Below are 27,736 nucleotides of genomic sequence, written 5' to 3' on the forward strand. Positions count from 1 at the left end.
ATTCAATGTGTTTTATATTATTTTGCCTTTCTTTTCTGTAGAAATAAAAATTGACCTTAGAATTTATTATCAGAAAAAAAATCCTTGTTAGAGAAGCATCAAGTTCTCAATTTGTTATGCACTACAATACAGAACAGGTTTCAGGGACCAAGACATGAGAAAGGGTATCAATGTTTGTGAAGTAATGCATCTTCTATCTGGTGAAAATGATCTAACCCTTCTATTAATTACAATAAAAGTAGCTAATCTGTGATCTTCAAAAAAAAATGAACTACTTTAATGTTGGTATGAAAGTTTTAAGATAAGCTGGGCTTGGTGGCTCACACTTGTAATCCTACTCAGGAGGCTGAGATCTGAGGGTTAAGGTTCAAAGCCAGCAAGGGCACAAAAGGACCTGAGACTCCAATTAACCTCTAGAAAACAGGAAGTGGGGCTTGGCTCAAGGTTAGGGTAGCCTTTAGCTGAAAAGCTCAGGGACAGTGCTCAGGCCAAGTTCAGCCCCATGACCTCCAAAAAAAGAAAAAAGAAAAAGAGTTTTAAGACTTTCCCCTAGACTTTTTGTGCGAGTTTTATGACACCACTATTTTCTGGGTTTTACTCTTAAAAATCCTTTAATGTGACCTAAAAATATGTTCAAGACCAACATTAAAGAAGAAAAGGAGTGGCTCATGCCTGTAATCCTAGCTACTCAAGAGTCTGAGATCTGAGGATCGCAGTTCACCAGCCAAGGAAGTGAAGTCTGTGGGACTCATCTCTAATTAGGAACCAGAAAACTGGAGATTTGACTCAAAGTGGCAGAGCACTAGCCTTGAGCCAAAAAGCTCAGGGATAACACCCAGGCCCTGAGTTCAAACTTTGACAAGAAAGAAAGAAAGAAAGAAGGAAAGAAGTAAAAAAAGAAAGAAAGGAGAGGAAGAAAGAAAAAAGAAAAGGAATTGAGGAAATTTCAAGGGGAGGAAGTAGAGTTGTGACTCAAGGTGGTATATCACTAGTGTTGAGCAAAAGAGCTCATAGACAGGGCACAAAACCTGAGATCAAGTCCCATTATGTGTGTGTGTATGTGTGTGTGTGTGTGTGTGTGTGTGTGTGTTCATGCAGATGTATGTATCTCAACATGATTTGCGCTAGTTTCATCCACTTACCAGCGAATGCTACTATTTTATCTTGTCTGGTGGCTATGTAGAATTCCATTGTATATATGCCATTGTATACATATTTTGTATTCATTCATCTGTAGTAGGGCATCTGGATCGTTTCCATCAGTTGGCTATTGTGATTAGTGCAGCCATGAACATGGCTGAGCAGATGTCCTTATCATATTCTGGGTTATGATGCTTAGGGTAGATGTCCAGGAGTGGTATGGCAGGATCATAGAGAAGGTCTATTTTTAAGTTTTTTGAGGAACCTCCAAACTGCCTTCCAGAGTGACTGAACTAGTTTACATTCTCACAAGAAGTGCAGTAGGGTTCCTCTTTCTCCACATGCCCACCGGCATGTGTTGTTGTCTGAATATTGGCCATTTTGATTTGGGTAAGGTGGTATCTTAGGGTTGTGAAGGTATATTAGGGATGATAAGCATTTTCTCTTTTGTTTTTCTGCCATTTTAAACCTCTTCTTTTGATAAGTCTCTCTTTAGTTCCCTTGCCCATTTAGTGATTGGTTTGTTGAGTTTGGCGGGAATTGTTTTTTCTTGAGTTCCCTGTAGATATTGGATAGTAAGCATTTGGTGTATTATTGGTAAATATCTTTTCCCAGTTGGTTGGCTGTCTTTCTACTTTAGTAGCTATGTCTTTGTGCAGAAACTTCATTTTTAGGTAGTCCCATTTGTTGAGTCTCCAATCTGTTGTGACCCTAGGATTCTGTTTAAGAAGTTTTTGTCTATATCTATGAGTTCCAATGTCTCTTCTACTCTGTCGTATGGCAGTTTCAGGGTTTCAGGTCTGATATTGAGGTCTTTGATCCATTTTGAATTAATATTTGTGTATGGTGACAGGCTGGGATCAATTTTTAGTTTTCTGCATGTGGCTGCAGTTTTCCCAGCACCAATAATTGAAGAGCATTTGTTTATTCCACTATGTATCTCCGGCTCCTTTGTCAAATACAAGTTGGCTATAGGTATGTGGTTTTATTTCTAGATCTTCTATTCTGTTCCATTGATCTTTGGTCTATTTTTGTGCCAGTACCAAGCTGTTTTTGTTATTATGGCTCTATAGTAGAGTTTGAAGTCCGGTATTGTAATACCACCTGCATTGCTCTTTTTGCCTAGAATTGCTTTGGCTATTCTATTCTAGGTCTTTTGTTGTTCCATATGAACCTTTGGACTGGGGTAATATTAAAGCAATGTCACAATTAACATGGTTAGTAATAAGAAAGGTGACAGATATGAGGAAAAGGGGTAAAGACATTTACATGTGTGTGAGTGCATGTGCACTAGTGTAGAGACTTGAAACTCAGGGCATTAAGCTTCACTTCAACTTTTTCAGTCACCACTGGTGCTATACCTCTAATCCTGCGTTTTAGCTGGTTATCTAGAGATAGTCTTACAGACTTTTCTGCCAGGCCTCAGCCTCCTGAGTAGTGAGAATTACAGGAGTAAGTTACCAGTGATTAGCAATGACATTTTTCTCTATAACATTATCCTGTGCATTACATAGGATTATAGGAGCATTCCAGGCATACTAGATACCAGTAGTACCTCTCTCCCAGTTCTGTTTCCAGGCATAGCCAAATGTCCCCTGGGGGAAAAATAACACTTCTCCTTTGAAAATTACTAGTTCAAAGCCTTGGGACCTAGATGACAAATGCAAATATCCACGTGATTCTAACAAATATGGTCAGAGGACTGCACTTGAGAGACACAGAACTGAAGTGTTATGGATCAAATCATGTGTGGAGTTCAAAGTCATACGTTGAAGCTGTCTTAGTGGTTCAAAATATGACTTCATTTGGAAAGGAGAGCTGCAGATTTAGTTAAAGTGAGGTCAAAGTGGATTAAGCTGTGTCCCTAGTCGAGTATGACTTATGTCCTCTAAAGAGAAAATCTGGACAGTAAATATGTACAAAGGACAAATACTACGTAAAATGGAGGTTATACTCCACAAACTGAGGAGCTACCAAAAGCTAAAAGAATAGCCCTGAACAAATCCTCTGCACAATATGAGTAGGAAGACTGGACTTGCAATACTTTCACCTCCCATTTTCAGCTTCCAAAACATGATACATTTTTGTTGTTGTTTAACATAGTTCCAGATACTTTTGGTCACAGCAGATCTAGGAAACAAAAGATGGAATGTATTCATTGTCTCATTTTAGCAGGCATTGAGTAGTAATTGGATAGGAGTTACCTGGAATACAGTTTACACTCCCCTCCCCCACAGCCTTTCAGCCTCCAGGGGACAAAGAGATGGAGTACAGATAATTAGGCTTAGCTCCAGGCATAAAAGGCCCAGAAAGATAAGGTTAGGGGCTACTAATCCCTCTAGGTTTCAAGTCTAAAAGAAGACAGGGCCAGTAGAGAAGGGACTGAGTTTTCCCGAGGAGAAGTCCAGGGGACCGAAAGCAAAGGGGAACAGGGTTTCATGGTACACTGTGATAAATACCAATTGGTTTTTGTTAAGTTACGGAAAACTCTCACCCAAACCAGGCGAAATCCCTCCTCTCTTTTTTCCTCCATCTCCAACCTAAAGGCTGTGGACTAACAACCGTTCAAGTCCAGCATGGCCAAGTCTAGAGCAGCCGCTCTGACACGGAGAAATCCAATCACCCAGGTCCCATCCCTGAAGCCATTGTGCCTCCTGAGGGGAAAGGACAAACAGGTGAAGGCGGCCAGAGAGAACTAGTTCCGGGACAGTCCCAAAGGACAGAGGCAGGGTGCAGGTCGAGAGAGGAGGCGACTGCGCGACCAGGAAGGGACGGCGCGGACGCTGGGGGGGAGGACGCAGGGCCGTCTCCCGCCGCCGGATCACCTTGCGCTGACCTACTTGCGCCATGGAGGAGAGCGCGCCGGCGGACCCCGGAGGAGGGCGGGACGGGATGTGGGCGGGACGGGATGTGGGCGGGCCCTCGGGGGGCGGGGCCTAGAGCGGGCTGTTTCCGGAGCTCGCCGGTGATTCGCCGGTGGGTTGGAGCCGGAAGTGGGACGGGAGGCGTTGGCGTTGCACGTGGTGACGTGCGTGGGGGGGTGAGGCGCGGACGGGCGAGCGAGCGGCGGCAGTGTCTCCGGGACGCGCGTGGAGGTCGGGCGGTTCTCTCGGGCAGTGCTTGGGCGCCGTCTCCTCCTGCTGCTTCTGTGCGGCCGTGCCGGCGATCGAGCGAGTCCTCCCTTCCGTGGCGCCGCAGCCTCCACGGACTGGCCGCGAGTCCACGCGCACGCCCGCTGCCCCCCGCCGCCGGCACCTTTCCGCTGGGCCGGTTCCCGCCCGTCCGCTTCCTCCTGCACCCCGTCGGAGCCCCAGAGATGAATTTTTCCATCTCTTCCGCGATGAACCAGGTAATTCGCGTTGGCTCTTCGGAAAGCGCTCCGGCCAAGAGGGCGCGGCTGGAAGTGGAGGTGCGGGAATGGCGCGGGCGGCGGGGGAGAGGGCGGGAGGTGCGGAGCGGCGCCCGCGTCTCCGAGGACGCCGCTGCGGGCCGTCGGAGCCACGGGGCCTCCTCGTCTCCCCGCCCCGGCCGTGGTTGCTAGGTCGCGTTGCCCACCGCCGAGAGAGTGGCGGCGGCGGCGGCGGCTCAGACCCTGCGCGGAGCCGCGGCCGGCGCGGCTGGGTGCTAAGGTGGAGAGGTCGGTTTTGCCGGGAAGGGGGCCCGGCGACGGGAGTCCCGGCGGCGTGGGGGAAGGCGCGGGGTGGGGGGGGGGCGAGGGAACCGTCCGGAAGGAGGGCGCGGGACTCGGGGTTGGCCGGGAGGAACGGATCTTGCCGGGGGGGTCCGCGCGCTTCCCCGGGCGACCAACCGAGGCCCGCGCGTGTGGGCGGCGAGTCTTCCGGGGGGTCGCGCCGGTCCCCGGGGCCTGCGGCAGAGGTGGCACCGAGTCCCCGATCGCCGTGGGCCGCGGGGTCCTTTGTTCCCGCTCCACGTTGCCCGCTTTTCTTGCCAAGCGCGGGGAGAAGAAGGCGGGAGGAGCCAGGGAGCGGCTGGCCTGACGTGTCGCCGCTGAATGACTGCGGGGCCGGCCAATCGCGGGCGGGGGTGTGCGGGCGCCGGGCGCCAGCGAGGCCTGGGGGGCTGAGGGGCTGCGGGTCACTCTGGGCCGTGGCCACACACCGTTCACACACACGCACCACCACCACCGTCACCATCAGAAAATAAAAAAGGAGTGGGCGGAGAGGTTTGCTCTTGACTTGTACTAACTTGCTTGGAAAAGTCTCGAGGAAAGGACACCGGGAGTTATCCGACTTCTTCAAGTACGAACGTGGACGAATTAGAACCGCAAGTACTTCGGAAATGCGTGCCCTTTTCTCCCAGTATCTAATAGGCAGATGGTCCGGGACAGCTGGCGTTTCCAATCAGAAGACATGAGACGAGCCTGAAAGGCGTATTTTTGTTTCTGCTTTCTGTTGGCAGTGATGAAGGTTATTCCAACAGCTCGAAGTTTTTGTGGAATCCTTGGTTCTCAGTAATAAATGATAACCTTTGGAAGTCTTGCTGAGCAAATGCAGCGTGGACTACATTATCACGGACATATTCGCTTTTGACCCCAACAGTAATAGTTGCTTTGGGAAAAATACTGATAATAGTTTCAGGTTGAATTCTGTAGGAACTTACATTTTAAAAAAGTATTGTAGGAACAGTTGTAATTTTAAACCTGGATATAATGGAAACACTTTTTGTAGAGTTGGGTTGAACTTCGTACCAAGATGCTTACCAAACGTAGACAGGTTAACTGTGGAGGTAAGCTGGAGTTCCTTGATGGAAACTATGTTCCTATTCGGTAAAATCTCTAGTAAATTAATAGATGTTAATGTCTAGTCTTCAGATTTGTCTTTCTGATTTTACCCCTCCCCCCGAAACAAAGCAGTTCAGGTGTTAGTTTTAAATTAATATCATTTAATTCCCCAGTTTCTTGTTAGGGAAATGCCTTAGTAATCATTGATAGTACGCTGAAATTCTGAGGTTGAGGATTCTCCCCCACCTTGTGTTTGCTACAAGGCTATAGATAGAAGTATTAGGAAAAAGAGTTATGTTAGTACCTTGTAGATATTTCTAAACCTATTCATAGATTCAAGTCTCCCTCTCAGTTTCCTTCTTATTTTTCTCAGTGTCTCAAACTAAGGGATTGTGTTATATTTTCTGGGATTTAAAAATTACTCATTTTGGTAATGATGCCACATCTAAACTAAAATGTTTTTAAGTCCTCACAGCCAATTTTAATTGGCTTCTGTTCATATTTTACCAGTTCTACCAGGGCATCCACCACGTTTCTACTCAAATGACTTATACTTCCTTGTGTTAAGTCCTTCCTCTCCCCATACTTAGCCTTTGTTTAAATCCTGGAATAACTCTCTACTTCCTCTCCCACTATTTACCATTTACATCCTGCAGTCTGCAGTCTATTGAAACCCAAATAGCTACAGTTTCAGGAATGTTTGTCTTCCTTTTTCCTTTTGCTGTTTTTCTCTCTGGTTTGTCTGCCTTCTTAGCTCATTGGGTGCAATGTTCAAGGGTCAAAAATGATTTACTCCATTGTGTTATAAACATTCCATTCCAGTTTGTGTCTGACACATGTTTGTTGCCACATATGTTAGAGTGTGAACTGAAAGGATTCCTAAACTATAAGTTTAACAGTGTGAAATAGGTGAATAAGTTTGGTGAATTGGGATACAGATAGATGGCAATAGCTAAACTTCTGGTTTTAAAAAGTATTTTGACCTAAGCACACATGAGGCTTTGATCCCCAGCATTGGGTTGGAAAAACTGCTTATTTTATGGTTGACTACTCAAAAACTGACTTGAAGGTTAAATATTTGTAATTTATCTTAAGCTTTTAAAAGTGGTTTTAAAGTCTGATAAACGATCACTTTTATCTTACTAAAGGCCAGACAAGAATTTAGGGGAAGGCCATGGTATGCCTACTTCCTCCATTTCCCCTCATCCAACAACTCTGTTAAGACATTTTGTTAAATTTCATTTCATCTGGGCTGTGAGCAGTAACTGGGGAAGGTCTGAATCTTAGAAGCTGTTTCTTTGAGTCTTCTGTTTATTTCTTTGGGGTAGTTCTATTAGGGAACTGAAATACAATTATCAGAGTATTCTGTTTGACTTGTTTTCATTTTAAAAGTGGGTTTGTTAAATGTATAATTTAATACCAAGCATGTACCTTTTGTATTTTTAGATGACCTTGAAGGTACTTGGGATTTGGGTATTTTTCAAAGAGAAACAGTTTTCTCTATTATTTAATTTTTTTTTTTTTTTAAACAGGGCTGGGAATGTGGCATAGTGGTATAGTGCTTGCCTAGCATGCACAAAGCTCTGGGTTTGATCCACATACACAGAAAAAGCCAGAAGTGGTGCTGTGGCTCAAGTGGTAGAATGCTAGCCTTGAGAAAGCTGGAGGACTATCTTGGGGTGGGAGTGGGTGGTAGATGTTACCTTAGTTTCTGTGCTTGGCCAAAGAAGAATAGAAATCTTGATTTGCCTGGACTAAAGTCAATCAACTTTTGAAAGCAAATTTACATTGACTTAAATGTCATCCAGATTTTGACTGGCTTTTAAAATCGTGTAAGATTGCATTTTTATAGATTAAAAGGTAGGGCTCTTTTTAGAGCTTGATATTAGAAGTCAAAAAATACATAAAGATGTTCTACAAATTTGTGTGCCAAGAATTATTCCAAAAAGTCTTAATTTCTAAGGGACTGTAGCAAATAAACTTAAGGTGGAACATTTTTATTAAATAACAGGTGCCATTTTTGTGGGTAGATTTACTAGGTAAAATTATGTTTTTAAATATTTACAAATTAATTCAGTGTTTCAGATTTTTTTCTGCTTTTTTTGGGGGGGGGGGTGTGTCCTGGAGCTTGAACTCAGGGCCTGGGCACTGTCACTGAGAAGCTTCTTTTGTGTAAAGTTAATGCTCTACCACTTGAGCCACAGAGCCCTATCCTGCTTTTGTGTTCAATACTGAAGTATTGAACCTGGGGCTTTATGCTTGCTGGGCAAACACTCTATGACTAAGCCACATTCCCAGGCCAGTGTTTCAGATTTTTAAAGGATGTGTTTTAATCATATCAAAATAGTTTGTGTGGGGGTTTCCTTCCCCTTTACCTTTGTTCTAGGAGTAGTTTATAAAGCTGAAGTGAGTTGCCAGTAGTTTGGCACCCAGTTTGAAAGGATTGTGTGTTCTCTTTATGAAATAAGTTTCTGTGCTTTTGGAGAGCATTTATTTTACTGAAACTAGCTTGGTAAGAAAGCTGAGAAGTATACAGCAGTACAAGTCAGCATTATGTAATGTGGTGTGATAGTTTTGAGGAACAATAAGCTTTAACTTACTTCCTTGAAATGAGTCCTGTATGGAGAAATGAGCAAGAGAATATGGGTTCCAGCTCTCACAGATTGTATACCATGTTAAATCGTACAAAATAGGTTCATCGCTAGACTTGCCTTCAGTAACCCTGAGGCAAGATAATACTCCTTTCCAAATAATGATGGACTTAGAATTACGAGTTTTATTGGTGTGTACAGAAAGTTTGGGTAACTTTAAGATGTCCATTTTTAAAAAGGTTCCACATTTCACAGTTCGTTCTTTCATTCTCTGAATTAGGTGGTGATGTAATAACAGTTCAAAAGTTTAAAAACAATAAGTATGGGGCTGGGAGTGTAGCATGCAAGGTTCTGGGATCCATCCCCAGCACTTGGGGAGGAGAGACAGTAAAAGGGGGTATATAAATATGACATTACTAATTAATGTGAAAATTAGTGGGAAAGAATAGGTAGGAGGACTGATTTCCTTGATTTAATTTGTAACAGAATCATTCTATTGGTCTTACTATATGTGAGAAAAATGATTACACAAAGAACAGATGTTAATACTTCCCCTTTTGTTTCTTTATTTCAGTATCTTCTTTTTTGTTGTTGTTGGCTTGAACTTGGGCTCAGGACACTCTCCTTGGGTGTTTTTTGAGTTCACAGCTCTACTTCGATTTTCTGGTACTTAATTGGAGATAAAGGAGTCTCCTGGACTTCTTGACTGAACCACAGATCTTAGATCTCAGCTTCCTGAGTAGCTAAGGTTACAGACATGAGCCAACAGCACTAACATATTTTCTCTGTAAATAATAAATTCAAATTTTGACCTGCTTGTGGAGGGCAAGATGGGAAGGTTTTGCCTTGTTGGGTCTTGAATTGAGAAAGATAAAACAGATACATGGAAGCAGAACATAGAACAGACAGGCTGTAAAATTAGATATACCTTTCTGAGGTTTCTGGATGAGAAGGATGGGTATAACTACTTCCATCTGTGTAGGATTTGGCAAAGGCTCTGTGGCCAAGATTGGATTAAGAGCTTTGGGGGTAGAACAAAGGTAGTGAGACTAGGATTTGTAGAGCACACTTTGGGAACCAAGTATCTGGTTTGTAACAGTATTTCCTCATTTGGGAGTAGCACTCAAAGGTTGTTTCCTGGGTCCTAAAACTGGCATTTCATATTTGTACATAAATTGAAGTCTAAGTACTAAAGAGAGAGTGGGAGTTAACTCTTAGCAGTCTTGTATACTCCACTTAAATGATAATTCATTACCTCCTGCCTCCTTGGGGAGAATTTTTTTTTAATTGCTTGAGTAGTTCCAAGTGAAAAGTGTTTGTGTATAATTCTATTTGTTGTTTATGTGACATGAATATGTTTGCCATTTGCCTCAACGTCTCTTAAACATTGTTTGCGTGATGTTTTCTGTTAGTGGCAGGCTGTTTGTTCTGAATATCTAACTTAGATCTGTCATTGTTGTAGATTATGATGCATGATTATCACAGAAGAAATTCGTGTCTATAGCTATTAAGGACTTGATTACATCATTTTCAAGCCTGATAGTTTTGGAACCACCATTAGAGCTTAAGACACACATCCACCTTCACTCCAGCCACCTATCTACATACCTTGACGACGTGCCTCATTTCAACACTCCTTTGTCTTTGGATCAATTTTAGTTTCCAGTAATCATTTCTCACCTTAATAAGAAGGTAAGTTAATGAATGCTTAGTGTAACATTTAGGATAAAGTAAAATGTTTTTCTGAAGACTCTACTCAGTACAGAACAACCTTTTTTGTTTTTGTTTTTTTGAAAGCAAAGATGTCAGTAATCTTTTCTTTTCCTTCGTTCCTCCCCACCCCCCCTTCCTTCCCTTCCTCTCTCCTCCTCCTCCACCTTCTTTTTTTCTTTTTTTTGTGCCATTCCTAGGGCTTGGACTCAGGGCCGGGGTACTGTCCCTGAGCCTTTTTTTTTTTTCTTTTTTTTCTCAAGATCACTCCACTTCAGCTTTTTGGTGGTTAGTTGGAGTTAAGAGTCTCAGGGATTTTACTGTCTGGGCTAGTTTTGAACTATAAGCCTTAAGTCTCAGCCTCCTCAGTAGCAAGATGTGAGCCATGAATGAGTGCTTGGCCAGTAATCATTTTACTATGAATACAGTAACTTCCTGGCCTTCTTTTATATGATCAAAGGCATTGTGCCTTTGTCTTGCTCCTAAATCTTAGATAGAAGCATTTTTATAATGTTCCTTTCTGTAAATAGTTTTGCCTTTGGTGTGCATGTATACATAGGCATGCATACTATTCTAGGTTTTGAGCTCCAGGCTTGGGCACTATCCATGAGTGTGGTAGGTTTTTGTTTTGTTTTGTTTTGTTTTTTTCTCATGGCTCTACCATTTGAGCCACAGCTCCACCTTTGGATTTGGGAGGGGGAGCAATTTATTGGAGATAAGAGTCTCTGGGACTCTTTTTTTTGACAGGGCTGGCTTTGATCATGATCCTCAGATCTCAGCCTTCTGGGTAGCTGTGATTACAGGTATGAGTCACAGCACCTAGTTACTACTATTTTGATTTTAAGTTGCTTTAAACTGAAGTCTCCTGCATGTTCTTCCCCCCCATACATATCATACATGGTGTATTCTTGTGAAATTACTTATTTTTAAAGTAAATTACAAAAACTTTGTAAAAGCAGTAGTTTCTATTATCTTAGGAAATAAGTGGTTTAGAATGTTTTGACACTTAGATAAGAGCAGAAGATAAAATTCATCTTTTTAAATCTCTACCTGATTCTTTTAAATGGTATTTGGAAGGCCAGGAGTTTGGCTTAGTGGTAGAGTGCTTGCCTGGCATGCACGAAGACCCAGGTTCAGTTCCTCCATATCACATACATAGAAAAACCCAGAAGTGGTGCTGAGGCTTACGTGGTAGTAGAGCCCATGGACAGTGCTCAGGCCTTGAGTTGAAGCCTCATGACTGGCCAAAAAAAAAGGTATTTGGTAGATGCAGTGTCAAGACATCAGTCTTTGAAAGTGTGTTTTAAGCAAGGTAAGAAGTAGATAATTTTCCACATTTAAAACAAGATATAAGCAGGGTGCAGTGGCTCACACCTGTAATCTTAGCTACTCAGGAGGCTGAGATCTGAGGATCAAGGAGGTTCAAAGCCAGCCCGGGCACAAAAGGACCTGAGACTCTTTATCTCCAATTAACTTCTAGAAAATGGAAAGTGGGCCTTGGCTCAAGGGTAGGAGAGTGGTAGCCTTGAGCTGAAGAGCTCAGGGACAGTGCCCAGGCTGAGTTCAAGCCCCGTAACCCACCAAAAAAAAAAAAAAAAAGATATATTTTGGAGATAGAATCAAAATAGACTGTTCAAGGATTCTAAAAAAAAAGACTGTAGGATGGCTGGGATGTAGCTTAGTGGTGGAATGCTTGCCTAGTACACATGATACCCTGGGTTCAATTCCTCAGAAAGGTTGATTCCTCAGAAAAGGCTGGGAATGACGCTGTATGTAGCTCAAGTGGTAGAGTGCTAGCCTTGAGCAAAAGAAGCTCAGGGTCAATGCCCTGCTCCTGAGTTCAAGTCTAAGACTGGAAAAAAGAAAAACCTGTAGGATTGAGATAGCAGTTTTCTCCATAGTAGCAGCCCAAATCCAAGGAAATCTTCCTCAAAGGTTCTCAGGTTATTTGTTATATTCTGTTGTAGAATAGTTTTATTTTTCTCCTTTCAGAATGAAGCTATTGAGGCAAATCTTAGCATACTCAAAGTATGGTGTACAGAGATGAGCTTTCAGCACAAGGGCTCTTTCAGTAAGGGTTTTGTTTTTTAAAAAAGGGTGTATGTGCTATTTGCATGAGAGAATTACAGAGTAAAGATACTGTTTTACTCTCTTCCATTTGTATTTCCTTTTTTTTTTCTTTTTTTTGGGGCGAGGGCATTACTAGTGTTTGAACTTAGGGCGTTGGGCTTGCTTTACAAGTGCTCCACCCCTTGAGCCATGTCCCCAGCTTATCAGTATATTTTTAAGTATTATCTATGATTTGCAAGTAAAATAACTTAGCTGTCTTTCTTCATAGCCAAACTTATAAGGAAAAATGATTCCGAATGGATACTTGATGTTTGAAGATGAAAACTTCATCGAGTCTTCTGTTGCCAAATTAAATGCCCTGAGGAAAAGTGGCCAGTTCTGTGATGTGCGACTTCAGGTACTACACCCTAACTTAGTGAACTGATCTTTTGTTGCTAAAAACATCAGTTACTAAAAGCCAAGCATAGGTCTTAGGTTTGTTTTCTTCCCCATACACATTTAATGAAATGAGTGCTTTTGTTTTTGTTAGTCCTGCGGCTTGAAGTCAGGGCCTGAGGTCTGTTCTTTGGCTTTCTCAAGACTAGTACTTTACTTCTTGAGCCACAGCACGATATGCAGCTTTTTCTATGTGGTACTGAGGAATCGAACCCAGGGCTTCATGCATGCTAGGCAAGCACTCTTATCACTAGGCCAAACCCCCTGCCCTGAAATGAGTTTTTAAAAGAATACTTTATTTAGGCGGGCGCAGTGCCTCATGCCTGTAATCCTAGCTACTCAGGAGCCTGAGATCAAAGGATCATGGTTCAAAGCCAGCCTGAGCACTAAAGTCCGTGGGTCTCTTATCGCCACTTAACCACCAGAAAATCAGAAGTGGTGCTGTGGCTCAAGTGGTGCTGTGGCTGAAGAGCTCAGGAACAGTGCCCAGGCCCACAACCAAAAAAAACCAGACTACTCTAGAAATACAAGTATGTAAAGGATACTGGATACAGAAAAAAGTATCCTACATTGTATTTACATTTTCATTTTTTATAATTGCAGGTCTGTGGCCATGAGATGTTAGCACACAGAGCGGTGTTGGCATGCTGCAGTCCCTATTTATTTGAAATCTTTAATAGCGATAGTGATCCTCATGGAGTTTCTCATGTTAAATTTGATGATCTCAACCCAGAAGCTGTTGAAGTCTTGTTGAATTATGCATACACTGCTCAGTAAGTACTGTAAACTGTATAGTTAAGAAATATCAGAAAATAGCAAGTTTCTATGATTTTTATTGTAATTAGTAAAAGGGTTACATGATATTTGCCAGATAGAAGGTGCATTAATTCACATACATTGATACCCTTTCACATGTCTTGGTACCCATTTCCCTCCCCCCCCCCACACCCCCCACCCGTCTCGGTTTTCCCCCCTTCCCTATCAAATTTCAAATAACCAAATGCAAATAAATTCAATATATCAGATAACAAAGTGAGATGCTATAACAATATGAGCTAACCAAGGGACAGCAAAGGAGATGAGAGACAACATAGTACATGAAGGACAACAATCATTCATTATATGGCTTTTGTTTCAATATCTATGATTTTTTTTTAAGTTAAATATCTTGTGTGTTAAGGCCTAATTTTTTTTTTAAATAGGTTAAAAGCCGATAAGGAATTAGTGAAGGATGTTTATTCTGCAGCAAAAAAACTGAAAATGGACCGTGTAAAACAGGTAAGAGTATCAGAAGAAATACAAAGAGTTTGTTACCTGTGAGGTGTGTGATCAGAATTCAGAACTTGTCCTGAAACATTTTGTTATTCCCAAGAACTTGAAAATGCCTACCCACATCCAACAGACAAAAAAAACTCCTTAAGTATATTGTTTTCAGTAACTGAAGTGTTGGAATCACACTCTCAGAAAGTTAATTTGGGCTAATAGCTTGCTCTTGAGACAGTTTTCTATGTTGCCATGGCTATGTCAGTCAAAGTTCTTTCCCCTTCCCCCAATCATAGGGAATTTTCCATCCTCATTTTATTTATTGATTGAGCCAGCAGCAGGGTTTGAACTCAGGACCTCCCATGTGCTCAGCTTTTTTGCTCATACCTAGTTTTGCCATACAATCCATGCCTCCGATACAGTATTTTGCTGGTTAATTGGAGATAAAATCTCTCATACCTTTTCTTCCTTGGCTGGCTTTGAAACTAAAGTATTCTAGGGCTCAGACTCCTGAGTAAGTAGGATTTCAGATGTGAAGCTCTGGCACACAGCATTTTAAAAAATTTTATGCATTTTTCAGTGGGGTGACAAAAATTCTTCTACAGTAAATGAATTTATTTTAGTGTAATATATATTACATTGTAATGATTTTTCTACAACCATAAAGTTAGTAACAGTAAACCACAGAGTCTCTGGGTGGTTTTGTTTTGTTTTGTTCTTATTGTTCTGTTTTTTGGGGTTTTTTTTTGGCCAGTCCTGGGTCTTGAACTCAGGGCCTGGGCACTGTCCTTGAGCTGTCTCAAGGCTAGTGCTTTACCACTTGAGCCACAATGCTACTTCAGGCTTTTTCTATGTTCATCGAATCTAGGGCTTTGTTTATGCTAGGCAACTCTACCAGTAGGCTGCACTCCTGTTTTCTTTATTGTGACAGACAGTATGGTCTTACAGACAAGCCTAAAGAAAACCTTAGGCCCTATACGACCAGTGAAGGAATCCATGTATGAATGGGGTCTTGGAATAAGGTCCAGCAAACCAATCTTTCTTAAAGATCTTGTGGGCCATTATTGACACTATATTACTTGACCTATGCTCTAGTTTCCTGACAGTGATTTTTAGTCTCCTTCCTAAATCTTTGTATACATGTACACATACTGAGAGTTAGGTCTTTGTTGAATAAATTTGCTATTTACTTTTTCTTTTGCAAGGTTTGTGGTGATTATTTGCTATCTAGAATGGATGTTACCAGCTGTATCTCATACCGAAATTTTGCAAGTTGTATGGGAGACTCCCGTCTTTTGCATAAGGTTGATGCATACATTCAGGAGCATTTGTTACAAATTTCAGAAGAGGAAGAATTTCTTAAGCTTCCACGTCTAAAAGTAAGGGCTATACATATACATTTATTTTACTGTTTAGTTCAAGAAATAGAAACTTTGTGCTTTAAGTGAGCCATGTTTATGAACATGATAATATGTTGAAATTATTATTATTAGTGTGATATTTTCTGCTTGTCCATTTGTTTTCTTTGTCTTGGGTTATTGCTGTCCTTACAAGTTACAGCAAATGTATTGATCAGACTTTATCATAAAGTAGAGGACTGGTCAAAAAATTAAGAGTTTCAATACTAGTAACACGTTTCACTGTTTTTTTTCTCCTCTAGCTGGAGGTGATGCTTGAAGATAATGTTTGCCTGCCCAGCAATGGCAAATTGTACACAAAGGTAATCAACTGGGTGCAGCGTAGCATCTGGGAGAATGGAGACAGTCTGGAGGAGCTGATGGAGGAGGTTAGTTTTAAAGTAAATGGGATCTAACAATTTTTAAACATTATTTTGTTGTGACATGAAGGATTCCCTTTCACTTTATTTTATAACCATGACCCTAAAGAATTTAAATTTTGCTATAGGTACCCCTAAGCTGAGAAACAGGGGGGGTGTCCAGGTGAGCTGATTGAACTGTTCAGTTTGGTCTTCTGCTCTTCTTTTTTTTTTTTTTTTTTTAAATTTTTATTTCTTTGCTTATTATGTGCTGTTAACTTTCTTGAAAGTAGCATGTAATTTGCTTTAGAAATGGGAGGTGGTACTGAAATTTCTGTAGATTCTTAATTTTTCTTCACAGGTTTTTGCTTTAAGTTTGACAAGTAGGTAAAGCTTCTAATGGTTGTTCCTCCCCATTGGTTTATCTCCCCATAGGTTTATTAACAAAACTAGGATACCCAAGACTGAAGAAACAAGAAGAATCCTCAAGTGTAATGACACGTAAAGAAGCAGCAGTCCTGCCCCATTTCTCCTAAGAAAAATCCGCTGTGGGCAGAGAACGATGATGATTTAATGGTGTTTACTCCTTTACAGGATTCTTGTCTTTAAAGCTGTGTGTTTCTCACTGGTGTTGTTTCATACATTTAGTCAATCAGTTGCTTAACTTTTAAAAAGCTACACAAGAAAACCAAAACTGGTTTTGGTGGGAATCAGCATACGCAGGTGGAGCAGCATTGGTTGATCTTTCCATATTAGCCTTGCCAGTCCACTTGGTCCTCAAGACTGCATTACTACCTTCTGAAAGCAATCAAGCACCATCTTCCATTTCTGTCGTTCCCACTTGAAAATTAGATGCATTAACAATGTATTTGCATCTGTTAAGGAAGAATGAAACTTCCTTGAAGTTTTACACTAGTATTTATTTGTTTAACCTGACATTACCTACAGGAGAGAAGTATGTTGATGAAAGTCATACCATTTATTTTCAAAGGTGTAAGGTATTCAATATTTTATTGTCAATATGTATATTCTATAGGAATCTCTGTTGTTACTAGTACCTTTTTTTTTAATGTTATACAATAGAAGCTATGAAAACAGTGAAGATTTCTTTCAAGCCAGTCAAGCCAAGGAGTCTTCAGTCTTAGAAGATTTTGTGTTCCATTTTGAGTTTTTTTGTTTTTGCTTTTTAAATTTTTACCACCATGACATGTATTTTTCTTTACTTCGGGATCCTACCAGAGTAAGATGTCAAGAAGCTTAAGCAGCACACTGGAGGTTACCTTGAGGCGGTTGTGTATCTGCGTTCTAGTGGAGTAGCCATGGTGACAGTAGCCACATGGGTGTTCTGTTGCTGTTTTGCAGGTTCAAACCTTGTACTACTCAGCTGATCACAAGCTGCTTGATGGGAACCTTCTAGATGGACAGGCTGAGGTGTTTGGCAGTGATGATGACCACATTCAGTTTGTGCAGGTACACATTGCACAGTCTGAGGTAACCTCAGGTTAAAACGTGACTAGAGAACTTTACAGCATACTTAAATTTTCCTTTAGTAAAGGAAAGTAGACAGATTTTATTGGTATAACTGGACAGGAGCATTTTTGGGGGAGAAAACTAGAGTTAACTAGCATTTTTGCCATATGACCAAAAGTTAACTCGGTAAACCAGAAAACCCCATTTAGATTTTTTTTTCTCAAAGTAGAATTTACATGATAAGAAGAACAGGAGATGCAGCAATGTAGAAATTATTTGTTTGGGCTAGATGATGAAAACAGTTGCAACAGCATGCCTAATAGATCCTGTAATGAAAAAATACACACTTAAGTTGATGACTATGGACGCAATTAGGCTATATCATTAGTGGGCTTTCATTTGAAATTAGAAATGGTATAGCTAAGACAGACACTGGAAACCTGTTAACACGGATTGTAGTGTTTCTACAGCATTATCAACTCAAGTTGATCACAATGTGATCTAGATGTAAATTGAGAAAAATGAATTGAGATATAATTCTACTGTGCTTATTGAGTTGCTTTGCCTTTTCTTAAATACAAGTGTATTCAAAACTTTTTTGACCATTTATTAGAAAACATATGCTAGCAACTTCAGCTTATGGAAAAATATACATTTATTTTTTTCTATTGCTTAACATGGGAGTACCCAGAGCCTACCATTGAGTCATATTGCTGGCCCACAAATCATAAACTAACCAATGTATAAACCCTACCCATATTTTTTTTTTAAGTTTTCTAGTGTTTTATAATCTCTGTGCCTTATCCCATTATCAATCACTATTCGATACTGCCCCACGAAACCATTTTCCTGAATAGGTTTTGGTAGATTGCTTTGCCTATGCTTGAATGAAACAATAAAAATGGTCATGAAATAATGTATTTTCTTGGCCTTTTAGCTCAGCATTATAATAGGAATAAGCTATAAAGTAAATCTAGATTAAACACAGTTTTGTCTTTTGGGATTTTTTTTTTTTTGTCTAGTCCTGGGACTTTCAGGGCCTAGGCACTATCCTTGGGCTTTCTCAAGGCTAGCACTCTACCACCTGAGCCACCACTTCTATTTCTCTGTGTGTGGTATTAAAGAATCAAACCCAGGACTTCATGCATGTTAGGCAGGCATTCTACGAATAAGCCTTATTCCCAGCTTTTTTTTTTTTTTTAATTTAGAAAGTGAGCTGGTCATAATGGTGCTTGTCTTTAGTCCTAGCTACTTGGGCAACAAATATGAAGGATGGTTGTTTGAGGCCAGCCCAGGAAAAATAGTGTATGTGTCCCTATCTCAGCCAACAAGTTTGGTATGATTGTTCACATCTGGATATCTCTGCTATGCAGGAGGTATAGGTAGGAATTTGCGATTCAAGCCTAGCCTGGACAGGGCCCTATCTGAAAAATGCCTTAAGTGAAATGGGCTGTTGGCATGACTTAAAGTGGTAGGTCAAGTGCTTGCCTGGCAAACACAAGACTCTAAAAGAACAATTAGAAGGTAAATGATAGAGTTGCTAGTAACCTGCGTGGTTGTTATTAAAAACATTGTGTGGTATCCTGTGGTACTAGCATTTGAACATTTTCTAAAGAATTTGGGGGGTTAAATTATTGAGAATTCTGTTTCATTTTGAATATTTAAGGTATATATTCTCTGTTAACCATAACATTTTAACATTGTTTTAAATTTTTTTGTTGTTGTTGGGATAATATATAGAGGGGTTACAGTTACATTTGTTGGGTAGTGAGTGCATTGTTTCTTGAACATTGATACCCCTTCTCATGTTTTTGTCCCACTTTCCTTCCCCCAAGTTAACATTTTTAGTGTCCTTTCAACCAGGAAAAGATTAAATGCCCAGTAAGTGTCAAGCTATGATGTTTGGCATGGTGACACAAAAGTGTACACAAGATATCCCAGCTACATGGAAGGCTGTTAACATCAGGAAAATTCTGTTTTTCAAGGCCAACCTAGGCTAAATAACCACTCTCCCCCTTCTCAACAGAAAAAGATGGGTACAGCAGTGTGTATTTGTCAGAGATATAGCAGTAAATATGGATAGGTTAGAGGTCCAGACCAGCCTAGACCTTTGAAAAACAAAAGAATTGAAGAGGTGGCTCAAACAATTGTTTATTTACCAAGTGTCAAGCCTAGAGTTCAAATTCAATAATGCCATAAAAAAAAAGTGCAGGAGTTAGTTTCTGCTGGCAAGACTTTATTACTCTTACAAGCATATCTTACAATATACCTCTGGGTGCCCCAAAGGAGAAGGTGTAGTGAAATACCTGGAATCCACAGAGGCATTTGTGTAGACATGATTTAGAGTTCTTTAAGTTTGATTGCAAAGTCCATAATTTTTAGATCAGAGTTGTCTTTTTATTAGTTCTAGGAAGCCTTAGGAACTGATATCTAGCACCTGTAAATCCAGCTATTTAGAAGGCTATGATCTGAGGGATCATGTTGAATTCCAGCTCAGGCAAGAAAGCCTGTCAAGCTCTTATCTCCAGTAAACTACAAAAAAGGCAAAATTGGAGCTGTAGCTCAGAGTGGTCATAGTCCTAGCCTTGAGCAAGAAATCTCAGGGACGGCACCTAAGCCCTGAATTTAAGCCTCGGGACAGCTCCTCCTCCCCCTCCCCCCAAGTAAAAAAGGTCTTAGGATTAATGAAGTATTCAAATACTCATATTTGGCATTTGGTACATGATTATGTTAATTACTTCATGGTCACTGTGTTTCCCTCTTTAAGATAAAAGAGATGGTAAGGTTGGTTTCTTTCCAGGTTTGAGATCCTGAGTCTGGGAAAGGGGTACAGGCAATCTGGATGGGCTATCCTGAGGTAGCAAAAAGAGGGAAGAATGGGAGCAGGTCCAGTAGTGGTGAGAACAAATTAGCCTATCCGTGTCCTGAACTGTGAGATCCAGTTGATGTGAAGCTTTCCAAAAGTGTTGCCTTGAGCATATTTGTATAACCAAGCACAAAGGGCAGATAAAGCCCATGAGACCAGTTTGTAGATGTTGCAGGCGGTAGCTGAGGTTTTTTAAAAAAGTTAATCAGGCATGGAAGGACAGAGAAAATGGACAGAGAAAGGATGGATGTGTACTGTGTATGTCTACAATCACATATAAGTGGAAGTTGAGTTCGTAGGCCGCCATAATCACTTAGGAGGTTTGAGGAAGACCTGAGCATGCATGGGATCCTGACTTGCTAGCGTGTGGTAATGTGAATAGGGGGATGGTGAGGCACACAGGATGAGGAGCCACATAATAGTTTCTGGAGTAGGAGGAGGGAAGTTGAGACGGAGTCATAGAAAGGTAGGAGCAGAATTAGAATCTAATCATATAAAAGCTACCTAATGTGGGAAAAGAAAATTTGGAGGGAGAGTATTGGCACAATCACATCACCTGAAAGATAATAGAAAAGCTGGAGATAGCATTCTATCCTAGTCCTGTTTTGTAATGCTGGTCTTCTCTTTAATTTTTCTTTATCCATTACAATAGTTTTACTGCAGTCAGCCCTCTTGATGTGAGTATCCTCTCTTTGCGGTATATTTCTTCCCCAAGTTAGGCAAGATGAGAGATTTACATACTTTGTCACTCCTCAGATATAGCTTGATATCACTAACGAGTCCCTGTTAGTTTTCTACTGCAGTGTATGAAACGGTAGGCTTTGTTTTTGGAATTCCTAACCTTAATTTTAGCTGCTTTATTGGGTAGCTTCTTAGACAATATAGGCCATCTTCTCTGGATTAAAAGGTTATAATAACTGCATGAGTACATGTAAATCAGTGCTAGCCAACAGTGTGATGAGTTCTCTGCCTTTTCTTAAAGGAGTGCATACATTCAGTTAACTACTTACGGAATGGTCCAGACTTGAAGACAGGGTTTAACCTGAGCTCATCATCTTCCTGCCTTCAGCCTGCTGCGTGCTGAGATGATACACATGCCACACCACTCCAGACTATACCTAATTTTTGAACATTACATTACTTCTTTCATCATTTACCTTTTCATGAGCCACAGCATTTTCCAATAGAAACTACACCTCTGTGTAGTTTGACCCCTGGGGTCTAGTGACTAAGTGGGCTGGCCAGATAATTACTAAGGTAACTTACACCAGTTACTTTGGCAGTTACTCTCATCGTGGTTATGATTAATCTTCCATAGGATCACAGTCCTTAGAAGTGATAAGGACTCAAATTCTGGGAAGAAAGCTATGAAAACAAACTCATACATGAGGAACTTGGTGTAATTCTCTTAGTCATTTGTCCTTGTGTTACATTTCTTAGATATTCCACCTTTGTGGATATTTGGTTCTTGTAGTAGTATTTCATTTTTTTTTTTTTTGGCCAGTCCTGGGCTTGAGCTCAGGGCCTGAGCGCTGTCCTTGGGCTTTCTCAAGGCTAGAGCTCTACCACTTGAGCCTCAGCACCACTTCCGGCTTTTTTCTATGTATGTGGTACTGAGGAATCGAACCCAGGTCTTCATGCATGCTAGGCAAGCACTTTAAACACTAGGCTAAACTTCTGGCCCAGTATTTCATTTCTTAATTGTTGTATTGATGTATTTTTGCCTCGAGCACCACTCTCTTACACATATGAGACAGCACTAAAGAAATAACACAGGGCTTCTTGTGATGGCCATGTTTTCCTATAAAATACTTAGAGAGAAACTGGAACTCTGTGTCTTCACTTTAGTGACTGTGCATACGGTAGCCTTTAGTTAAGGTTTGACAATTTGGTGGTGACAGTTAGATGTGCTTTCTTGGGTAACTTGTGCCATTATAAATTTATGATCTCTTTGGGGAGATTGTATATTTGATCCAAAACAGAACTTGGGCTTATGTGAATTATAGATGGTATTTTTCTTCCTCATATCCATATTGCGAATACCCTTCTGAGGCTTGAGCTTTTTGGATTGTTTAAACTGAGTGTTTTCTAACAAATTGTGTAGGTAGGTACTGTTTTATCTGGAGCTGGAAGTGTGACCGTAATGGGTCACTTGGAAAGTGCTGGTGGTTGTATTAAATTTAGTGTGCTATCGGTGTTCTTTAGGTGGAAATGACTCAAGTGGTTGGCAGTGTCATGGACTAGCTCAGGAACAAAGGTACACCAGGTATGGTCTTTGGCTAGGTTTCTGTAGCTACCTTTTGATTTTGCAGAAAAAGCCACCACGTGAGAATGGCCATAAGCAGATAAGTAGCAGTTCCACTGGATGTCTCTCTTCTCCAAATGCTACAGTACAAAGCCCTAAGCATGAGTGGAAAATCGTTGCTTCAGAGAAGACTTCAAGTAAGTATAGAACACTGGCCAACTTTGTCTTCAGTTTATTCTTAAGGAGCCTAGTCAATTTTAATACTTTTAGATTGACTAAGGAAAACTTAAGCAATTAAATTTGGAAAACAGTAGTCAAATATCCCAATCAGGGACCTGGAATCTGTAAAGTTCAAATCAGAATCATACCACAATCAGAAGCATTAATTAATATTTGCATCAGTAACATGGAACTCTTGTGTTTACAGATAACACTTACTTGTGCCTGGCTGTGCTGGATGGTATTTTCTGTGTCATTTTCCTTCATGGGCGAAATAGCCCACAGAGCTCACCAACAAGTACTCCAAAACTAACCAAGAGTTTAAGCTTTGAGATGCAACCAGACGAGTTAATAGAAAAGCCCATGTCTCCGATGCAGTATGCACGGTCTGGGCTGGGGACAGCAGAGATGAATGGCAAACTCATAGCAGCAGGTAAGTACAGAGGATTTACCAAAAGCATTTAAGTGGACAAGCCTGGTAAATGGCCATTTATTCTTGCTTTTGTGGCATTCAAATTCGAAGGCTTAAAATACTTAATAGACTTCCATGGCATTTGAAGAGAACAGAAATAATACCATTAAATAGACCTAAACAAGGTAGCCTGTTTGTAATTTTAAAAAACAAAAAACTATATAGTACATGAGTAAGTTTTATGCCAGGATTAAACAAGTTTCTCACACTAACAGTGCTACTTTTGTGAGCCTGTCAGTATCAGCCAGTGGGTTCTTATTAAAGTTTTTAATACTTTTCTTTGTACATAGATATTACTTGGAGCATTCTTGGTGGGTGTGGAGGAAGATCATAAATTCAAGGTTAATCTGGGTTCCATAGGATAGCTGGTCTCAAGAAAATGGTTAACTAGAACCCCTTGGCTGATTCAATTTTTTAGAAATAAATCTGGTTCTCTGAACAGGTGGCTATAACAGAGAGGAATGTCTTCGAACAGTTGAATGCTATGATCCACATACAGATCATTGGTCCTTTCTTGCTCCTATGAGAACACCAAGAGCCCGATTTCAGATGGCTGTACTCATGGTAAGCATGTTGTGTTGCCATAACAACCTATATTTAACATTGTTTCCCTGTACTCGAGCATGGCAGAAATTCTCACTTTTCATTTTGGTGTAGGGCCAACTCTATGTGGTAGGTGGATCGAATGGCCACTCAGATGACTTGAGTTGTGGAGAGACATATGATCCAAACATTGATGACTGGATCCCTGTTCCAGAACTGAGAACTAACCGTTGTAATGCAGGTAATAATACTTTTCAGAGATAGCCAATATTGAAATGCAGTATTTACGTTATTAATGTACAACAGCTGTGTCTTCTGTTTACATAGGAGTGTGTGCTCTTGATGGAAAGTTATATATCATTGGTGGCTCTGATCCATACGGTCAGAAAGGACTGAAAAATTGTGATGTTTTTGATCCTGTAACAAAATCATGGACAAGCTGTGCTCCTCTTAACATTCGTAAGTTAAAGACTTGTGAAGTAGTATGTGTGGGTTGGCATTTACAGGTTTGATAGAATTGGTAATTGCCTTGGTTTGGCTTGGTTTTATAGGTAGACACCAGTCTGCAGTTTGTGAGCTTGGTGGGTATTTATACATTATTGGAGGTGCAGAGTCTTGGAATTGTCTGAACACAGTAGAGCGTTACAATCCCGAAAATAACACCTGGACTTTAATTGCTCCCATGAATGTGGCCAGGCGAGGAGCAGGAGTAGCTGTTCTTGATGGTGAGTGTTTGGATTTGGAGAAGTGTGTAACAGTAGCAAGGATTTGTTCTCAGATTCCAAGGAGGTAAAAATGATACAAATTATACCTTTATCATAGAATTCAGAAGCATCCATCTCTGAGGCAGTGGGGACTGAGGACTTTTTAGAAGTTTGGTGGGGTTTTACTTGCTGTCTTTTCCCTCTAGTCTGACTGAGCATACAGCTTAAATATGAATTATCAGACTTAATGAAGTTCCAAATCATTTTTCTTTCATAAAGCAAACCCAAAATGTTTTATCTTGAGCTTCCTTCCCTTTCTTGTGTGATTGTAAAAATATGATTTCCAACTTGCAAATACAAATCCACTTTTTCCACATGAGTGGGAAGTAAAACCTATGGGATACTTTTGTTTTATGTTGACAGAGTTCGTGTTTTATTGCTGTTTTAAATCTGATGATGTAATTGTTATTAGAAATTTTTTTTTTCTTGAAGCAAGCTGAATGTTAATAGGCTGACATGTATAGACAGTGAGAATAGCCACTGCCATGAGCCTCCTGCTTTCTGCAAGCCTTGTTAATATGTTGTGCAGGTTTGGATGCAAGGTAGATGAAGTAATGAACTTAAGAATCAGTAATGTTTTTCCAAGCTACAGAGCATTTTATGAAAACATTTCTTAGAATATAGTTTAATGTGGAAATTACTTGTAGTTATGTGTTGGTGCTTGAACTGAAGGCCTTGGTGTTGTTCAAAGCTGAAATGCTACCACTTGAACCATATATCTGCTTCCAGCTTTTTGGTGGTTAGAGATGAGTCTCATGGATGTTTTTGCTTGGGCTGCCTTCAAACCATGACCTTAACATAGTCTCCTGAGTAGGGAGGATTACAGATGTGAGCCACTGATGCTCATATTTATTTGCATCTGTAGCCATAACTTCCTGAAAAGAACATGACTTCCAAATTTTTCACACCAATGGAAAGCTCCAGAATTTCAGTTTTTGTGGATTATTCTATTAACTGGACTAAATACACAAGCCTTGTTGTGTGATGCCATCCAATTTGCCAACCTAAAATCTGTTCAACTTTATGCTTCTCATTTCTTTAATAAGGACTACCAGAATTTTTTAGATGCTGCTGCCACTTGGGTCCCGTTTTGACTTCTTGAGGAACAAATTTTTATCCATGTCACTCCTTTTTTATCTCCAACTTCAAAAGAGCTTGCCACATTGCACAGAACTAAGGAAGATTTTTTTTTTGACAGAACTACGTAAAACTATTGATTTTTTTTTTTTTTTTTTTTTATGTGGCCGGGAGTTTGGCCTAGTGGTAGAGTGCTTGCCTTAGCATGCACAAAGACCCAGGTTTGATTCCTCAGTACCACATACATAGAAAAAAGCCAGAAGTGGTGCTGTGGCTCAAGTGGTAGGTAGCCTTGAGAAAACCCAAGGACAATGCTTAGGCCCTGAGCTCAAGCCCAGGACTGGCAAAAATAAAAACTTGATTTTTTTCTAGTAATAGATGTCTGGTTTTCTTTTTTTCATTATTGCAAGTCAGCCTTTAGATTTACTCTGCTTCATTTCTCTTTTAGGAAAACTGTTTGTAGGTGGCGGCTTTGATGGCTCTCATGCCATCAGTTGTGTGGAGATGTACGATCCAACTAGGAATGAATGGAAGATGATGGGAAATATGACTTCACCTAGGAGCAATGCTGGGATTGCAACTGTAGGGAACACTATTTATGCAGTGGGAGGATTTGATGGCAATGAATTCCTGAATACAGTGGAAGTCTATAATGTTGAGTCAAATGAGTGGAGCCCTTACACAAAGATTTTCCAGTTTTAACAAATTTAAGACCCCCTTAAACTAACAGGCTTAGTGATGTAATTGTGTTTAGTAGAGGTACATTTGTGAATAAGGAGGGTGGGTGGGTGTAGATGTTCATAGATGTTGTTAACAGCAACACAGAGCTTTTGCATATTGCATATTATTAAACACGCTGTACATAACTTTTTGTGTTTGGGAAGGAATGCAAAGATGAAGGTCTGTTTTGTGTATTTTTAAGACTTTCTTTGGTTACCTTTTAGAAGTTGATACTATAAAAGAATAAACTGAGAATTGATTGGGCATGTAATGTCACTTCAAGAAATCCCTTCTCCACATTTGTTTTGCCACTTTGCACATTAAATGACTCCTCCCTCAGTTGTGTATTATGGGACAGAGGGGTAGGGTTTAAACATGTAGGCAGTTGGGATTTTTAAGGACCCTTTTTCAATAACTGGAATACTCTATTACAAAAGATACTTATTTAAATAGATAACAATGACTATTTTTGTTTTTTGTTAAAGCTGACATGCCTACCAATATTTAATCTTTTATGATTGCCTTTTTATAACTTTTTATATTCTCAGCAGAGTGCTTTATCTGTTGAAATAAAATGTGACAAACTCAGTTACTGAAGCAGAATGGCAGTCTTGAAGGATGCAGTGTAGAGTAGGGCTTCTTAAATGCAGACTTGGTAGCATTTGATTCAGCTGTTTTTTGGGGGGATGTAGTATTAATGTTTGTTTGAAACGAGTTGCTGCTGAACAGTAACATAGTGATGATTTGGTAATTCAAATACTAGTTTCAATTAATTTGACAAATTTAAGGAATTTAATAGATAGTGATAAAAAAAGCATTTTTATCATCTTCCAAATCCTGTTTTCATTATGAACAAAACAACCTTAAATGGAGCCTTTGAAAAAGTAAAAAATAATTATTAATTGTTGGGTTTGTGAGTGCAGCCCTTATCAGAACTATGTTTTTGTTCAGCTTTTCTATTCAGATAAGTGCTGATTGGGATGAACTGGTGTCTGATGCGTTATGCTACACACCTAACTTATGGTGCCAAAATGACCGCATCTAATGCTTGCAGACACATTAAAAGTACCTTGCCAGAAGTCCTTGCACGATGGGATGAATATCAAAATGTTGTTTGTCTACTCATTCATTACTAAAAGTTGAGGGATTAAAAAATGCATATATATATATATGTATATATATATGTAGATATGAGAATGAACTTAAGGTGTTGTAGAGATAATCACCTAGCATCCTACATCTGGAATAAGGGGTGATATAAGATTTTTTTTCACAGAAAATGAAGCATGCAGGAACCTAAAAGAGCTGGATGTGATGGGATGACTTCGTTGGCTAACTTGGGTTAGGAAAAAGTTTAAACATTCGTTCTGCTGGTCCTTTGCCATCTTATTTCTACCAGATTTCACAAAGAACTACTCGAAAATCGGATCACCTGGTTACTAACCATTTATGCCTATTTGCTTCTGAACTAAAACTAGTGTAGCAGGTTAGATTTGAATTTGCTTAATATGATACTTGTTCTTTACATGAATCTGTGTATGTTCTGTCAAGCTCAAGGAAATAAAGTTTTAGGTGAGGATTCAGCACTAAGTAATATGCTTCATGCAAATAAACGTGGGAATACTTTGTCAGAATTTTCGTCATTACCATTTGT

The 27,736-nt window shown here is 40.2% G+C and overlaps 1 protein-coding gene across 2 annotated transcripts; it reads left to right on the top strand.

The window, feature by feature from the left end:
* The first annotated feature begins 4,215 nt into the window (after positions 1–4,215).
* Positions 4,216–27,708, top strand: Ivns1abp (influenza virus NS1A binding protein). Of its 2 annotated transcripts, none has more exons than XM_090340224.1 (15): positions 4,216–4,489; positions 9,935–10,164; positions 12,521–12,649; positions 13,291–13,460; positions 13,890–13,965; positions 15,156–15,329; positions 15,611–15,736; positions 17,069–17,176; positions 22,355–22,484; positions 22,715–22,939; positions 23,421–23,542; positions 23,636–23,762; positions 23,849–23,980; positions 24,073–24,246; positions 25,811–27,708. In XM_090340224.1, exons 3-15 carry the CDS (start codon positions 12,539–12,541, stop codon positions 26,062–26,064), a joined length of 1,929 nt encoding a protein of 642 aa, XP_090196350.1. In that variant the 5' UTR covers positions 4,216–4,489; positions 9,935–10,164; positions 12,521–12,538; the 3' UTR covers positions 26,065–27,708. The 2 variants fall into 2 exon arrangements, with proteins under 2 accessions (XP_090196350.1, XP_090196352.1); XM_090340226.1 differs by lacking the exon at positions 4,216–4,489 and adding an exon at positions 5,671–5,886.
* Positions 27,709–27,736: the final 28 nt, after the last annotated feature.

This window comes from Megascapheus bottae, chromosome 10 (assembly GCF_031878675.1).
Source record: "Megascapheus bottae isolate mThoBot1 chromosome 10, mThoBot2.hap1, whole genome shotgun sequence".
Taxonomy (NCBI): domain Eukaryota; kingdom Metazoa; phylum Chordata; class Mammalia; order Rodentia; family Geomyidae; genus Megascapheus; species Megascapheus bottae.

What these genes read in the sequence shown, in the direction of transcription:
- Ivns1abp (XM_090340224.1), top strand. Translation starts at nt 12,539, where the DNA reads ATGATTCCGAATGGATACTTGATGTTTGAAGATGAAAACTTCATCGAG. An exon ending in TCTGTGATGTGCGACTTCAG is followed by an intron (nt 12,650 to 13,290) that starts GTACTACACCCT and finishes TTATAATTGCAG; the next exon opens with GTCTGTGGCCATGAGATGTT. An exon ending in TGGAGGAGCTGATGGAGGAG is followed by an intron (nt 15,737 to 17,068) that starts GTTAGTTTTAAA and finishes GCTGTTTTGCAG; the next exon opens with GTTCAAACCTTGTACTACTC.